General features: G+C 47.6%; 1 protein-coding gene across 3 annotated transcripts in view; it reads right to left on the bottom strand.

Annotated features, from left to right (window-relative positions):
- LOC112465558 (zinc finger protein 853) overlaps positions 1-16,534 on the bottom strand; it is an 86,999-nt gene that overhangs the window by 52,044 nt on the left and 18,421 nt on the right. For 2 of the 3 annotated variants that reach the window (XM_025033144.1, XM_025033146.1), the window contains exon 3: positions 2,996-3,326. In XM_025033144.1, the coding sequence (XP_024888912.1) occupies positions 2,996-3,326 (331 nt within the window). The remainder of the gene's footprint in view (positions 1-2,995; positions 3,327-16,534) is intronic. The other variant, XM_025033145.1, reaches the window with a different exon arrangement.

Genomic DNA, 16,534 nt, shown 5'->3' with positions numbered 1-16,534 from the left:
TCGCATACGCTCACGGACGCACGTGTGCATACATCCATGCGTGTGTGTTGGGTGTGTACGTTGCGTGCACGTGTGAATATACATATGACCGCGTTCATGCGCTCGCGCGGTCGTGTGCGCTTGCGACGGTGGCGGCACGTAACTTCGGTTCCATTATTGAGCGATCGGGCGATCGAAAAATTCCCGCGCTTTTTCGCACGCGGCGGCCTCGGTGGGGCGAGCCGGACTCTCATTGGCCCGGCCGTTTGGTCATCCTTGCGCGCCGCTGGTACGAGAGGGGGTGAACGGACTCGCTCACCCTCGTTCTCGTTCTCGTTCTCTCTCTCTCTCCCTCTCCCTTGCACTCCGCACCCTCGCCAGGTATTTGTCTAGGCTACAGATATTGACCAGCTATCGATATCGTGGACACTCGTCGATATTATATTCTCCGTGCCGCCTGCCCTCCCACCGTCCGTTCTTTCGTTTCGCTCTCCCACCCCATGGATTTTACCGGCCGTGCGTTCTCGTGTAAATTTCGGTTAATGAATTATATGTATAATATATAGACACGCGTGCATATATGCGCGCGAACGATGTAACTCGTGTGCATATTTGCGGAGCGATGGAACGACGGGTGGGGGAGGAAGGGGGCACGTCGGCACGCCGGCGAATTCCCGCCGATTTTTGAATGCGAACGACCAATCGCCGCGTGCCCCGCCGCGCCAGAATTTCATCGAAATGAGAAATCAATACGCGGTGCAAACGCTGTAACGGGATTGTTCTGTTGCAAAAATGCGCGCTTCCGAGTATGTCGCTTCGCATTCGCATTACTTCGATATTAATTAGTACGTACCAACGTATTATTGTTTTCCCGATTTATATAAACAAAATTAACAGAAAATTAAATAAATATAATTTTGGAATTGTGATTTTTATTCAATGCAAAGTGCGATCTAATGAATGTATTCGACGTTATATATACTTTCAATGTTCGTATGTTTCTATGTTTGATCTTTTACATTTATTCCGAAATGTCTTACTGATGAAAAATTATTGGGATAACGATAAATATAAAGAATAATAAAATTGCGACTAATTAAGATCGACAAATTATCAGGCAAGAAATAACATTTATGATTTACAGGGAGTCAACAAGCTTGTTGAGTTTGCATGTTGTATGGATATAAATTTCGCACCGCCCAATCATTTCTCCTTAAGACGTTCGAAAATAGAAATATTTCGATTCGCGGCTAAACTTGGCTCCGAGCACTCGCAGGTCGTCACGAGATACCGTTACAAGGTTTGCACCCTCTCCGTCGGTGCAACCGAGGTCGGGGGCTGCACGGTACGGGTGCATTTAAAACATTTTATCGGTAGAAGTGTAGAAATCCAAAGCGACCCTTTACGTACGCGCGTGCATACACGCCCAACTCGAGCACCACCCTGCGAAGGAGGACGATGATGAAGGGATATGTGGGGATATGTGGGGAAGGGCGGTTATTAATGTAAGGGGTGGCTGAGCAGTAGTTATTTGGATGTGGGTGGCCCTCTCGCAATAGGGCGAGAGAAAGAGATCGGGAGAGGGAGAGAGCGAGGGAGAGAGGAGAGAGGGAGAAAGAGCGAGAGCGAGAGAGAGAGAGAGAGAGAGAGAGAGAGAGAGAGAGAGAGAGAGAGATGTAGAACAAGAAGACGGGAGGTCGAAAGATGGGCCGGCTAAAATCAATGCAAGTCTTTCTTTCGCCGTTATTTACGATTAAGAAACGACAAGCTCGGTCGGAGCGGCGCGGTGTGAAATAAAAAATAAAAAGATAAGCGCTAAGTGGAAAACCAGGTTACGCTGGATATTCTCGTCAAATCCACGATGTCTGCTTTTATAAATCCGATCGAGGGAGACTCGGCTCGAGTCGTATCGCGTCGCGAGTATATACTACGGATTTACATTGCACAAAACGATTCTCTTCATGATTCGTCGAAGGATGATTTGAGAAAACGACTCGACGATTCGTTACATCGGCAAAGAAACGTCGGGGATCCGTTTACTTTGTCAACGAACCTTCCCTTGGATCGATTGTTACTCAGGGTTTCGTACCCCTCTCTCTCTCTCTCTCTCTCTTTCTTTCACTCCGCATTCGGACGATTCGATTAAATAGCTCGAATACCCGACGCGGGCCATCTTTCTCTTGTTCTTTGTTTTTTTTCTCGCTGCTTCGCCAAAGCAAATCTTCGTTAAGGTCAACGAGATTTTTCCAAGGGGCTAGTAGTCGTACGCGGCGCGCGCTGACCGTTCGCTTGCGAGGCTAATACCTTCCGAGTGACTACGCTCATCCCTTAATGAAATTCTTTCTGCCCGGACGCGACCCATTGGCTTGCCTTTGCAGCCAGATCGGGTTTTCTCATTATTGCAAATCCTTCGTGCCTGGTCCGGCCTGATCGATGTTATTTTAGTCGCAAGCTGCCTCCTACGCGGCTGCGGATGCATCGTTATCCAAATATTGGAAGTCTCGCGGGGCGCGAAAGAGCAGTGTGCGGGATGATAGGATGCATTCGTTCATTCGTTTGTTCGTTCGTTCGTTCGACCGTGTCTCTATGAGCGTAGGAATATTTTACTTGCACGCATGTTGCATGCACAAAGCAATTTCGCACTGGCGCGCATTGAAGTTAGTCACAATCGGGACGCATGATTGCCCGTACAGACAATAACTGCATATTAATTTATTGATTATTGGCTATAGCCCGGGCGATATAGTATTCATAGAATTTACTATAACAGCAATATATATTCGTGCACTAATTTATTGACCAATAACTCGGCGCGAGTTCTATAACGACGAGCCCTGGGCAGCAGCGGGGTGTGGTGCGGTACCAGAGCTTAACGCGTATTATTCTGCATTAATTTACGGGCGGTGCCGATTACGCGGCGGTCGACTTTAATCGGGCGTAATCGAAGAAAAAGCTTATACGCCTACCCGATATCGTTAACAACACAAGCAGTTAACAATACAAGAGAACCACTCACCCGTATGCAGTCGTGTATGCTGCTGCACGTGGCTGAGCTGCTTGAACCTGCGGTCGCAGTAGCTGCACTTGTATGGCTTCTCGCCGGTGTGGACCCTGATGTGCTGCACGAGCTGGTGATTGCTGGAGAACGATTTGAGGCACTGCTGGCACTGGTGCGGCTTGACTTCGTTGCTGGCGATCATGCCGCCCGGTCCGACGCCGACGCCGACACCGACACCCAAACCGGCCAGACCGCCGACGCCGCCGCCGGGCCTCGTCAGTGCACCCGCGTTCAGCTCCCTCGCGTGCATCTGCATCGCGCTCTTGTGCATGAAGATCTGCGAGAAGAACTGCCGGGGTTAGTTGGTACGCTGTACTTTTCGCCGAGCAACGGAGGATGGCAAATCGACCCTGACCGCCGTACATTTTCGTAGTCGATCGCCATCGCTTTCGCATTGCCGAAACTGAAGGGGTTACTCGCCTCCTCGGATTTGCAAAAGTTTTACAAAAGCTTTGAATGCAATAAATTGTTCAGCTACGAAAAATATTTGTTATTGAGAAGTAAACGAGGCGAGTAAAACCACAAGATAAATGTAAGAAATGTTGTATCATGGAACAGATTTTTACTAATATAGAGAAGTTATTTAGATAAGAATAAGTTTAATTAAATCATATTTCATAATAAATAAATAGAAAAGAGAGAGCTTTGTTAACGATAAAAAGTACGTTGTTCCAAGATACTATATATTCTTCCACAGTTTCGGCAGATTTTACAAACACGCGCGGTTTGATCGATCCTCGTATCTCTCTTGTTTGCGTCAGTTCTTACGGAAATGTACTAAAGTTAAATTATAGCACTGTTATAAGTCAAGCGCGAAATTGTGTATTGCGGCGTTATATCATCTAATCCGCGTCGTAGTGGTGGTTGAACTTGGCGATTAGAAGTTACCAAGGTCGCGGTACTGCAAGGCCGAGAGCCAACGTTTATAATCGCGGAACGAAGGTGCGGTGTAACTTGACCTACTGACCGATACTACAAGCTCCGATTCTGAAACCAGCGTGAGAACTTGGAACCCCGACGAAATTTGTAACCTAGCTCGTTCTCGGCCTGATTTAGAATATCGTTGTGGCGCGCGTGTGTTTAACGCAAACGCGTCACTATTAAGGCATGTAATTTTACGATCCCTGCAAATACATTTAGTACGTCTGTAGTATATGCATACATTCGATCTGTCACGTGTCTTTAAACATTCAGTATCTGTCAATTTTGCGGGCGATTACTCCGTCGTTCAAATGCTTACAGTTTATTATCGGCTTCGCTTCCATCGATCTCGGCACAACGACGAAAATCTCGAGAAAAGAATTGGTCGAAAAATCGCGTTCACGCATATGGAGAGTTGCACGGCGGTGCTTACGAGGGCGGTTCAATCACTACTCCGGTTTCTTCCTGAGCGCCGTGAGGAAGAACCGAAACTGATAGAGCGGCGGATCGGGCCGCGTAACCGGCAGAGGCACGTTCAATTTCGGGTTCTCCTCATTCGGGGAACAGGTGTTACGCCAGTACCGCGGGTGTGGGTGTAGGTGAACGAACGAAAGGGTTAACGTTAAGGCCGCGTACAGTCCGCGGCAAGAGTGGTCGGGCGAGGTAATAGAAGGGCCGAAAACTTGGCGGAATTAAAGCGGCGGGTAGCGGGGAGGTGAGGTGGGGTGAGGAGATGGACGGATGGACTCGCGAAGACGGCGGAGGATTTTATTAAAATATGTTAAAACTGTAATTAAAATCGAAAAATCTCGTGAGAAGTTTTAAGAATCTTAGGTCACCCCTTTCGCGACGAGAGGAGCGCCTGGCTCCGTGAGAGCGAGAGGGGAGGGGGCGGCCGGGCGGGAGACGAAGAGAGAATTGAAATTGTCACCGGGGGTTCTCAAGTTTCCGCGAGTTCAACCCTTTCCCCCGTTCACCGTTCGACGTGACTGCGGATACTTGACGGGGTGACGACGATCTCGGTGCTCGCTGGGCATCCCTGGACTCTTTAATCCCCGTGGGAGAGGGAGAGGCTGCCCGACGCGATTTTATTCCGCGCCTTTTTCCTCGCCTTTTTCTACCTCCGCCCGGACACGGTCCGCCGGCTGTTGTTCGTCACCGATTTGAATGAAATTGCTCCTGTTTTGTGGTACTCAAGGGGGGAAATGTTACGAACGCTGAGGCTCCGTTTAATCGATGTACAAACGGTACGCCCGACGAGCATTGGGACGCGTTTGCATCGATTTTGTAAAATACGAGAGATATTAAAAAATTACTGATGCCTGCAAAAATAATATATTGGACGTATGGCGGAGATATAATAGATACGTTGATATAATTGTTTTAATTCATATGAAAAAAGTAGAGCTAGAAAAAAAATACGTCTATTATATCGAGTATATTTTTGTTTACTTGTATTGTGTAATCTCAATCTGCTTGTTCGATATTTTTAAGGTGTAATTGCTTGCCAACACGGGTTTTCCCTTTCGAATTCTTTGCCCCTCGTAAACGGACTTTCACGATGATTAACCGGGAGTCGGGAGTGACAGAAGGGTTCGTGAAAAAACGGTTTGACGCCGAGGTCGGTCCGCGACGCGAATTTTTAACGACTGTCTCGAGTGCCCCGTCGAGATTTTCTTTAAACTTTGGATGTAAGACGTTTCGTCGATCAAATGACTATCTTTGCATATTAATAATATAAATTATCGAATTTCCTTACACACTGTCGCATTTAGGTTGCATAGTGAAACGTAGGAATGAAATGAGGAATGAAATATACATATATTGAAAATTCGTACAATTCCGATCAATATTCTTTAATTTCACAAACGTATTATTATAAATTAAATTATCATAAAAGTGTAGAAATGGCGGCTATTATTTTTTAACGGTTCTCGGAGATAACGAGTAATGAAATTTCGACAGCATCGACATACGAACAATGTCGGCTATTATTCTCCCTGGAAGTTTTTCGTCGGAGTTCGGTGAGAATGCCGCAGCTTTCTTAAATTTCAAAACTACGCGGTCATTAATCAAATTTTTATCTCCTGGCAGACGGAAAATTGCGTCCCGACGCCCGACTATACTGACGGTTTGAATCTTTTTTTCTGATTTATCGCCGTCGCCAGCCGCGGTAAAAAAAAAGAGAGAGAGAAAGAGAAGTCGCGGTCGCGCCGGGGCCCGCGAGGAGAAATGAAAAGAGGAAGAAGAAAACGGAAAGAAGAGAGTTGGCCTGCGGGCCGCCGGCTTAATGTCCTTAATAATGGAAAAATATATCAAATGACACCCACTGTATTTCCTTAGGAGCATCTTTCGTTCCGATTCTACTCATCCTCCGCTCTTACCCCTTTGCAATATTCATATTTTTGTTTCTGTCTCCCCTGCCCGCCATTTTTTATTAATACTCAGATCGCTCATTAAACTCTATCCGCGTTCTTTCCTTGTAGTGCAGCAAAATCTAGGCAAAATCTCTCGCAAAGAGGGATCGCGACTATTTTCAGTCCACGTGATTTATTAACGCGTGATAAGGGACTGTTTTGCCTCTTATTTCGTATCTGTTTTATTTCGACGAGTCATCTTTGATACAGTTGCACCGAGGCGACTCACCGCGGGATTCTTGCATGAAAAATGCACGACCTCGTTTCCCTGCTATTCGAATCGCGACGGATGGTTCCGTAGCTCGCGTCGGCAGGTCTCCTTCTGATGCTGATGCTCGAAGGGATCGTTAGCATTTCAGGAGGAGCCGGCATGCAACCCTTCCTCCTTTCCTTTTTTTTTCCCTCTTTCTCTCTCCCCTTTTACCGTGAGTTACGTCCGTGAGTAACGTCGGGCCACTCGAAGTGGGCTACTTTATACACTTGGAATACAAAGCGAAGGTCTCACCTGCTGACCATATGCCTTCTCTCCAGGCGCGCACACGCGTACACGCACACACGGTGCCCTCCGTCCACCCACGCACAGGATGGCCGTGCAGCAGCGGCTCACATATGGTATATCGTTGCCCATGTACGCACGTATGTGTGTGCATGTGTGCGTGTTTTATGTATATAGTGTGCGCATACGCGAGTGCATACGTGTACGGAGACAACGTCCAATCTAACCTAGCATGACCTGACTCATTCGCGGACCTACCTACCCACCTATCTATCTAAACTACCGCGGCGGATAGTGTGTACTGTAATATAAAGGAAAAGGGGGAGAATCACCACCCTTTCTCTTCCCTCCGGGTCCCTATAATTGTCAGCTTTAATCCGCCTGAATCGTTGCACGTTGATCCTCCGCGAGGTATGTTGTCCGTTTCCGGTCGACACGAACAATCGTTCGCCGATCAGCTGCTTAAAAAGTACCTGGCGATTTGATTTCCGCGGAACCGATTTCTGCGGTCTGTCCTGTCTCGCTACCTCCCTACTTCTTGCATCTGTCTAATTTTAGAGTCGAATATAGAGATGCTCCAATCCTCTGACGTTCTCTCGTCTATCTATTATATCTCATTGAGACAAGTTTTTTACCTATGTGAATCGGTTAATTGCAGATAGATGGTCAAATATCATCGTCTATTATTCGATTAGTTTTATAATTTCTAAAAAAATTGCCGCTATTAGACTTAGTTTGTAAAAGTTACGCATAAATAAGCTTTATTATTTTTAAGAAAAATAAAATAGAGAAAAAAGGATTCAGTTTTGATTAATGTATTGACTAAATGTCTGAAAAAAATTTTTTTGATATTGTTACAAACACCAAGGCATCTCTCTTTTTATTTCCTCCTGCTATGGTAGGCAAAATCGGGCTTCCTGTTTCGTCGGCGGATAGGATCAAATAACACGACGCGGCACATCGAAATTAAGGATGCCGAAAGGTAGTCGTTATCCTGCGACTTGTGTGGGGTAGGCTGGTAAAGAAAAAAAAACAAGCCGACAGGCCGCGAGATCGCGCGATAGCGGGCTATCGATCGCATTAATGTGCGTCGGCGGATAGCCAGCCGAACCCAATGTCAAGAGTGCAGAATTGCTAGGCGAATATCGGCGATCGAGCAAAAGTCTATCAATGATCGGCCGGCCTTGCGGTCTTGTCACGACGTCGTTGGTAACGCTATATTCGACTCGGTTCGTATGACTCGACGATATAATGGATACAGGGTCGCCATTTCCATCGAGAAACTAATCGGGGACAACGGCGCGACGGGAAGAGAGCGATGTCTGTTTTCACGAAAAAATAATTTCAATTTGAAAGTTTTCCGACGCGAGCCGCGCCAACTTCTACGAAAGAGCGATCAAATATGCAACGGTCATTTTTAGCGCGGCATCTTGAAAGTATTAATTATTAACGAACGTTTTCGGCCACTCCTGTCATGTCGATATTTTGGGAAATATCTGAAGGCTCGTCGTGATTTTAACGTAACACGTGACACCTTAAAGACGAGAGATCTGAACGATCGAAGATTGTATAGCAATGGTTAGGTACGAAAGGGTTTACGTTTCGATCGCACGACGATTGTCCGATAAACACCCTCCATTTAACGGCGGGTAAAGACACTCTCGCAGATATAACCATAATTCGAATGACGTAGATAATTTAATAAGCAGTCATCGGACAGCGATCTCCACTTTGTGATTAATCGTCGGATTAAACAAGCGAGTGAAGTACATCTAGGGATAGTTACACGCTATGTCCGTAAACTACTTATCGTGTACCTATAGTCTTCCCCTGCAATTGACTATTAGTGAACGAAACACTGATTTGTTTTGAGAAGTAATCCATCTGCGATTTCTCTTTCATCCCAAAATCTTTTAATATTTTTGATATTTTTAATATTTTTAATATTTTTGTTAGCATCATATTATTATTATTCATAATTATTAATGCGAATGTGTAAGACATAATATAGAGATTTAATATATAGACATAATACAGAGATTTAAAGAGCACATTTTTTTAGTTGTTAAATATGCTTCAGACGTTTATCAGGCTTTATAATTAGATTCATTAGAATCGTGACTGTATAGCTATTTAGCACGCGTGACAAACGCACCCCCGGGGATAAGCTCTCTTCTGGAGCCACGTGGTCGCCGCTCTCCTGGCGTGAATTTTCGATCTTTGGCCTCAAACTAGCCGTGGAATATATCCATCAATAATTACCTGGGGCGGCAAGTGGTGATGAGGATGCTGATACGTCGACGGTACGTACGGCGGGTGGCTCGGCGGATGGTTGTGGGGGTGAGGTCGGGGATGGTTTTGATGCTGGGCTTGCGGCGGGAGCGGTTGGGGCGCGGGGGGCGGTGTCCAAGGCCCGTGGTTCGGCCCGTGGCTTTCATTGGTGCCATACATCTTCAGGGAAGAATCTCGAGCACGCAACCTGAAGAGTCCCACCCGCCCCGATCCACGCGCGACGACACGAAAGGCCCCGGCACTGCCGGCATGATCGTGAGCGCTCGCGCGCCCCTCGATCACTCGATACAGAATTTAAAGTCGCGTCCCGGGACTGTTGTCGCACGTAAGAATATCTCTTCGTTTGACACGAACGAAAGTATTGTAACACGTTTGCCGCTTGTAACACGTGACTTCGAAGTTCGCGTCCCGATTTAAAAAAATATACATATACAGGACGAGTTCACACGCGGATCGCTATTGTTATAAAGTTCACAGAGGGTAGCTATCCACAGGGTGGTGTACGACTAGAATGGATCTCGATCGAGCCGACAACCGTATGGATCTACGGCATTTGGTCCTTGACTAGTTGAACACAGACTGTTGACCGTTACGCTCGCATAAAACTCGTCCGCCGCGAACGCGGACTGGCTCTTCGATCGCTATTGTTCCGATCAATCTCACCCGTCGATCTTTTTCCCAAACGGCGGCTCCTCATTGTGCGCGTTTCACGTCTGAACCGGGCGAGGCCTCTCCGATCTCTATGGGGCCTTACGTAATCGAGAATGGGGAAATCATCGCGTGAGGAAACGATAGTGGCTGCCTTCGCATGCGTTTACGGAACCCCATGGTTTCTCTCTTTGTTTTACAACGGCGCGTGTGAAAGATATCGTTTGTCGTTCGCCGCGATTACTTTCTCGATCGGCCAATTAATGCTCGTACGCTCCATGGGTGTTACGCAAGCGGCAGACCGATGTTAAGCTCGGCGATCGTCAGACCTCCTCATTAACTCTCGTTACGATTCCCTTTGATAAGGAACATGGCAGCGGTAGGCCGGTCGCGCTCGCAACGCTGGTCGGCGAACGGACCTTACCCCGACTGACCCGACGCTCGACCGATCATCATCCTTTGCGCAACGGTACCGCTGATCGTTGCGTAAGCACGTGCCACGGCCTTGCACTCGCGAACAAAGTCCTTGGCGCCAAAAGTGCTTCAGTTGCTTCGGCGCGATCGAGACTTCTTAATTCGTTAATTCTCTGTGCACTTTCATCTGATTTTTTCTCCTCTTTTCCCCCTTCACGTTAACAAAAGCCTTTGTTCCAGTTCTCCGACGATTTTTCGAATTGCGCGTTCGAGGTGGATCAATCAGATTTTCTTGTCGTTCTACGGAGCCCAACGTGAGCGGTTAACACGTTCGTCGCGAGTTTCTCCATCAGGTTTCGACAATCTTGCTGCGTCTCGAGTCAGCACGCGGTATCGTACTACTTTCGTTCACCACGCTCGTTGCGATCCCGGGTATCGTAGGCGCGCGCGACTGTGCGACGGCGGCGGCTGAATGGTCCGCGGTCAGGGTATGGGGCCCGGCGTGACGAGAGGTGTTCCAAGGAGTTCCACGAGACGAACCACGTCCGCTAAGAAACTATCACTTTTTCCGCTCGCGATGAGTTTTTTTATATGCACCGGGGGTAGGCCCGCGCGTGGATAAACCGGATGCAGAAGCGCGGACGTAGCGCTGTGCGCGAGCGCGCGGCGTCTCTCGCAAACTAAACCGGCCCAAAGGGGGGGACACGGCGATTTCTTGGCTCCGTCCGCCGTCCGTGCGTGCGTGTGCTAAACGGGGGACGATGGAGAAAAAAAGCACCGTCAGCGCGCGCGGTGGAAAGGCGCGCTGATAAGGCGGTCGCGGTGAACGAAAAATCCGTCGTTGGCTACTCGAAGAGATATCGATTGAAATAACACGATATATTCCGGGGGGGAAGGCAGACCCGCCAATCGGTACGAGCGACACGGCGGAAACGGCCAATCGCGCCCGCACAGCTTTACGCCGCTTACGCGAGCTATCTCTCCTCTTTCACGCAACCCCCCTTCGCTAGCTGGGCCCCCTGCTCTGTTCCCTGCCTGCCGCCGCGACTCCTCGTCATACGCGTCCTTCTCCTCGCCTCTTGCCTCTCCTGGCCGCCTTGTCCTCGTGCTCGCTTCTACTCCACCGCCGCCGCCGCCGCCGCCGCCGCCGTTACTTCTTTTCCTCCACCCTCTGCTCGCTCGCGGGCGCGCGACCAGAGAGAGGAGAACGAGAGAGAAAGGCGCGTACGTTTGCGCGGCGGGCGAACGGCGGAGTGAGAGGGGGACGATCCGGCCGGTTCAGGAAGTGTGCGCGCCGATCGAGGTGTCATCCTCGACCCAATGGATTTTTCCACTCGTCGGCGTACATTTTTCTCCGTATCATCACTAACGATAATGATTTTCCTCCGTTAAGTCGCGTATCCCTCCTGTCCTGCTACCCCCCCGCCCATACGTCTCTCGCCCGGAACTCGTACGACAAGGAAGTCGGATTCAGAGGGTGACGCATCCGCGCCGCGATCGGTACGCGACGTGACGGAATTAGGGGACGCGGAAATTACTGTCGAATGATGTGCGAGGGGATAATTCAAGTTGCGTCTTGCCGCGGAAGCATCGACCTTTGCAGATTCGATGAGATAGTTTCGTGATGGAAGGGTTCCCGGGGGGTATGTGACTCTCTTTCTCTCCTTCCCTTCCCCCCCTCTCTCTCTTTCTCTCTCTGGTGCTTTTACATACGTTATAATATTCCATTACATAGTATAATATATATTAATACAGATATTGATTATCCGATTATGGCTAATTTCCAAGTGGAAAGTCCGATATTAAGCTTTAATTAATTGCGAATCGCGCCGAATAATTTTGGACTAATTTAAGGACTACATGCCACCGGCCTTTTGGGCTGTCGGATAAGCTCCACGGTGAAGTGAGCCATTCAATTCCTGGCACCTTACCAATCATTCCGCCGCTCGTGCATGATGAATATATTTAATGAAATGTGCGGAGATAACGAACTAGTCGATATCGGAATAAAAATGCACGAGGATAGGGGAGCATGCTCTCGATCGATTTCGCAAAAGCACGTGAATCGTCTTCGTAATTTGTTAATAGTAGTTTCGATAACGGTTCTTATCCGTTTTTATAAATTATAATTCTGTTAGGAAAGCTATAGAGTTCGTTATAGCCATAAGTATAACATTTCATTTTCCATTGTTACAAATTATTATACCCACGTTTAAATTCAAATGGCACAAATTTCCTCTTGACTTAAATATTAAAGAATTTAATTAATTCAACTAATTATCACTAAATCCTATTAATTGTTCATGCCTAACGTTGCGTATTATAATATTCAATAATCATATTTAGGTGACAATTCGCATTTGAGGTACGATCGATCGGATTGAAAGTTTCGGTTTCCAATGGATTTCTTTCGCCGCGCGCGTTCGCCATACTCCTCCCTGCCTTCGGCGATTTATTTTGGGCGTGGAGTCGCGAAGGTTAACGGCGTAGAAAAGTGCGTGCTAAAAGCGCGTCCGCTTAGAGACGGAGAGAGAAAAAAACAGGGCGGAGTCTGCGGTGGAGACTCTTCGCCTATCCATCATGGCTGCTTTATCAGTGACGCGTCGCGATAAGACACTCGCCACACACGCGCGCGCGCGCGCGTACGTGTCCGTGAGAATTCTCAATGGGGCCGGAAGGAGAGAACACGTGACATGATCGTGTCTCTTTCTCCGGCTGATCTTTTTTTTTCTCTTCTTTCAAGAGATGGACGCGAGAGGGATTGCAAAAGTCCCGAAAGTTGTTCCTGGGCCGAAACTTTCAATCGGATTATCCGCATCGGCGAGATCTCCGTTTTCTGCTGGATGAAGGTCGACTTAACGAGATGGATAAAAAAATTTGCAAAAAGCCGAGTATTCGCGAATATTTAAAAAAAACGGGATATTGCAGGACGGGCGTTAATGCTTTATACATGTATAATTACATATTACTGCCAACATATCTTTAGACACTTCGTGAAAATATTCTCGTTATATTATATTAATTTTTCCAATTCATACTTCGGTATCCGCTTAAAAATTTCAGCTTGCATTGCATTATTCAGCCTGCTCCGTTACCATCGTATATTGTTTAATATTTTACCTCACGATAAATATTAAAAGATGATACATATTGTAGGTCTCTGTATGAATCTTGAATGACGTATTTTATAACTTATCTATTTTTCTATCTGTCCGTGTGTGTGTGTGTGTGTGTGTGTGTGTGCGCGCGTGTGCGAAAGTATTTGCGATTTTCCAGTCAGAATGTGGGTGATCGTACGGTAAGCTTCGTAATAATAAAGTTGTTAAATGGTGACGGGGACTAGTGTGAAAAACTAAGAAAGAGAGAGAGAAAGAGAAGTGCAACGACCATAAGCGAGTTGCGCAGCGTGTGGCGGTATAGTAGAGCAGCCGTGGAGAAAGTGTCTCGGGGGATATCGAGTAATACAAGACGATCGAGATATCACATTCGGAGTCCGTTCGAGTCGACGTGTTTTGAACGCATTATTAAAAGTCGCGTAAAAACAAATCGCGTGATTACATTGCAACCATTTTCGCATTTCGATCGTCCCGTTTTCTCGTACGTAAACGCGCATAAGAAGAGAGAAGTACCCAGGCGCAGATCGAGACGTATCAATTAAGCCCATTAATTCACTGTCAGTAATAAGACCGGTTAAACGGTGACTTCGGTCTGAGCGAGTCGATCCGAGCGGACTCGCCAATCGAGGATTATTTTGCGCCGCTAAATACCTCATTGGATTACGCCGCTAATGCCTTATGAGTATTGGGCGTGTTGAATAATTGAATTATTGATACTCCTTTCCGCTTGGCGTTAGGCGACGAGATTTATCGGGATATCACGCGAACGAAGTCGCGTGTACGGCGCGGATATAACCGCATGACGAAATAACGCGCGGTCGGGCTTACTCGCGTTTTAATTTAAGAGCGATTTACAGTATTTGTTCGATCGCGCGTTAACGTGTATCGCGGTATCGCCGACCGATCGTGCGATCGTCGCGCGGATAAGGAGCAGGCCATTAACTCCGCAAATACCCCGGTATATATCGCGGCAATGAGAGCGTTCGACCGCGCGTTGTTCGCAGTCAATATTTTTCCCTATCGCGCGACCGCAGCGCGCGTACGCGAGGAATAAGAACGGCGCGGGACGAAGAAAAAAAAGCGAGAAAAGAACGAAAGAGGATAGTAAAAGTAGGAGGGCGAGGTGAAGGGTGGAGGCAGGCGGCGGCAAAAGGAAGACGCCACCGCGCGAAGGCCGAGGCGCGCATTCTCGTTGCCACCCCTTCGCGAAATTACTGACCACGGGCAACGCGAGCAGCGCGGAAAGAAAGAAAGAAAGAAAAGACGAAAGAACGCGGGAGCAGCGCAAATAAAAAGAACTCGAAACACGAGCGTCGGTCGAGGTCGGGGTTGCGGGGAAAGGAACGAATGGAGGGATAGGCGGGGAGGAGAGGCAGAACATCGCAATAAAAATAAACTGCTGTTCGAGGGGCTGAAAGGCCGGCGGAGTTGCAGTCGGGCGAGGGGATGCGTATTGGGTGAGAGAAAAAGAAGAAGAAGTGGAAGAGAAGAAGGGAAGTAATAGCAGAAGAAGAAAGAGAGTGGCAAAAGAAGGCAGCGGCGGTCGTTGGCGGCGGGCGGGGAGGAAAATAAGGGGAATAACGAAAGAAGCAAATAAGAGTCTCTGTGTGAGCCTCTTCTTCCTCCACCGCCGCCGCCTCCACCACACCGCCGCCTTCGCGCTCCCTTCTGCATGGTGGGGCGGGAGGCAATGAACAAGAAGGCGCGAATGGGACGCGCGGGGCAGAGTAGAAAGGCCGAGCGAGAGAAAGAAAGAAGCGGGGAAAGAAGAAGAGAGGAGAGAGAAAAAATAAAAGTCCGGCAGGCCTTGGCTGCTGCAGTTGTCGACGGCCGCGTTGCCAAGTCTCATTTGTTTATCATTAGTTCTCCAGCCTCCCGTTTCGCGAGATTGCGAAAAAAATAAATCTCGCGAATTTTCCGGTCAAATTTTACACGCGCCCGCGAGTTTCGCGATACATTCGCTATCGGCGATGATGTACCCATACGCGACCCAATCGATGGGATTTCGATCGCTTTTGCGGCACAAACGTAACAAATAGATAGCTATGTCGTAAGAATAAGATAGCGCTACGATTAACTGCGCTACACTTGTCAATGCAATCGAAAATAAATAAATTAATTCGCGTGCGACGCAATCGCGCACGCATATATCACTCAGGGATTATGTGACCGATTGTTTCTCAATGTAGAATTATGCTTTATGTTTTCCAGCAGTCCCGGGTGCCGTTAATCTCCGCCTATAATACTAGAGAAGATCGCGGGGCGATGACAGAGGGGAGGAATCTGCGCCACCGACGTCTACGGATAGTCTACACGTGAGACATTTAAACTTTATGCAGAATCTGATTACTCGAATAATGGAAAGCCGCGGTTGCGTTTTATCGTTTATCTACTTAGATTACTTAAAAGGCGATGATTTACATATTCCGCGCATAGACCATACCTCGCACATTTACGCACGATCTACTTGCGAAATATCTATAGACTGTCCGGTAATCAGAATAGCTGGATAACGAAAAATAACAATAATTTTTTAACCTCGTAATTTGGACTTTGTCTTGAACATCTTTGTGAAGGAAAAGTCGATCTTAACTCTCCGTAGTCACACCGGGTCAATTTGACCCGAGCCCCAACTTTGCTCGTAAATATCTTCCGCGTAACTTGAAAATTGGCGGGCATGACGCCCTCTAGCTGTAGTTCAAAAAACAAAAAAAAAATTTTTTTTTTAAACAAAAATTTTTCGCGAATTTTTTTTATATGTTAAAAATTCCTGAGGCACTTCTTTTTTTGTAGCAATTAATTTAGCAATATCACAAGTGAATTTTTTCAACACGATCGGTGGATAAATGGTCAAATGGCGAACGATCAAAGTTTGTCTCGGGTGAAAATGACCCAGAGTGACTTCCTTGTTTGAAAAAATAGGTGTGACTACGGAGGGTTAAGTTTGTCGGAAAAGGTCGGGCTCGACTCGATTTCGGTTTCTTTCGATTTCGTCACGACTGTCACGTGGACTTTCTGAGTCATCATGCGTGCACGCATTCACGCATGCACACGTCGATCCGCGCATGCGTTCGCAATGTGCACGCGCGCGTGCTTTACACTCTGCACGCGTATAAATATGTATACACGCCGCGCGTACAACCGACGTCGACGCTCGTGATCGCGGAGTCGCCGTGCTCCATCGTCCCCCTGT

The sequence above is a fragment of the Temnothorax curvispinosus genome, unplaced genomic scaffold (assembly GCF_003070985.1).
Source record: "Temnothorax curvispinosus isolate PA1 unplaced genomic scaffold, ASM307098v1 QBEX01015338.1, whole genome shotgun sequence".
Taxonomy (NCBI): Eukaryota; Metazoa; Arthropoda; class Insecta; order Hymenoptera; family Formicidae; genus Temnothorax; species Temnothorax curvispinosus.
The sequence above is the reverse complement of the archived record's forward strand: the minus strand, read 5'-3'. Positions and strand labels throughout refer to the sequence as shown.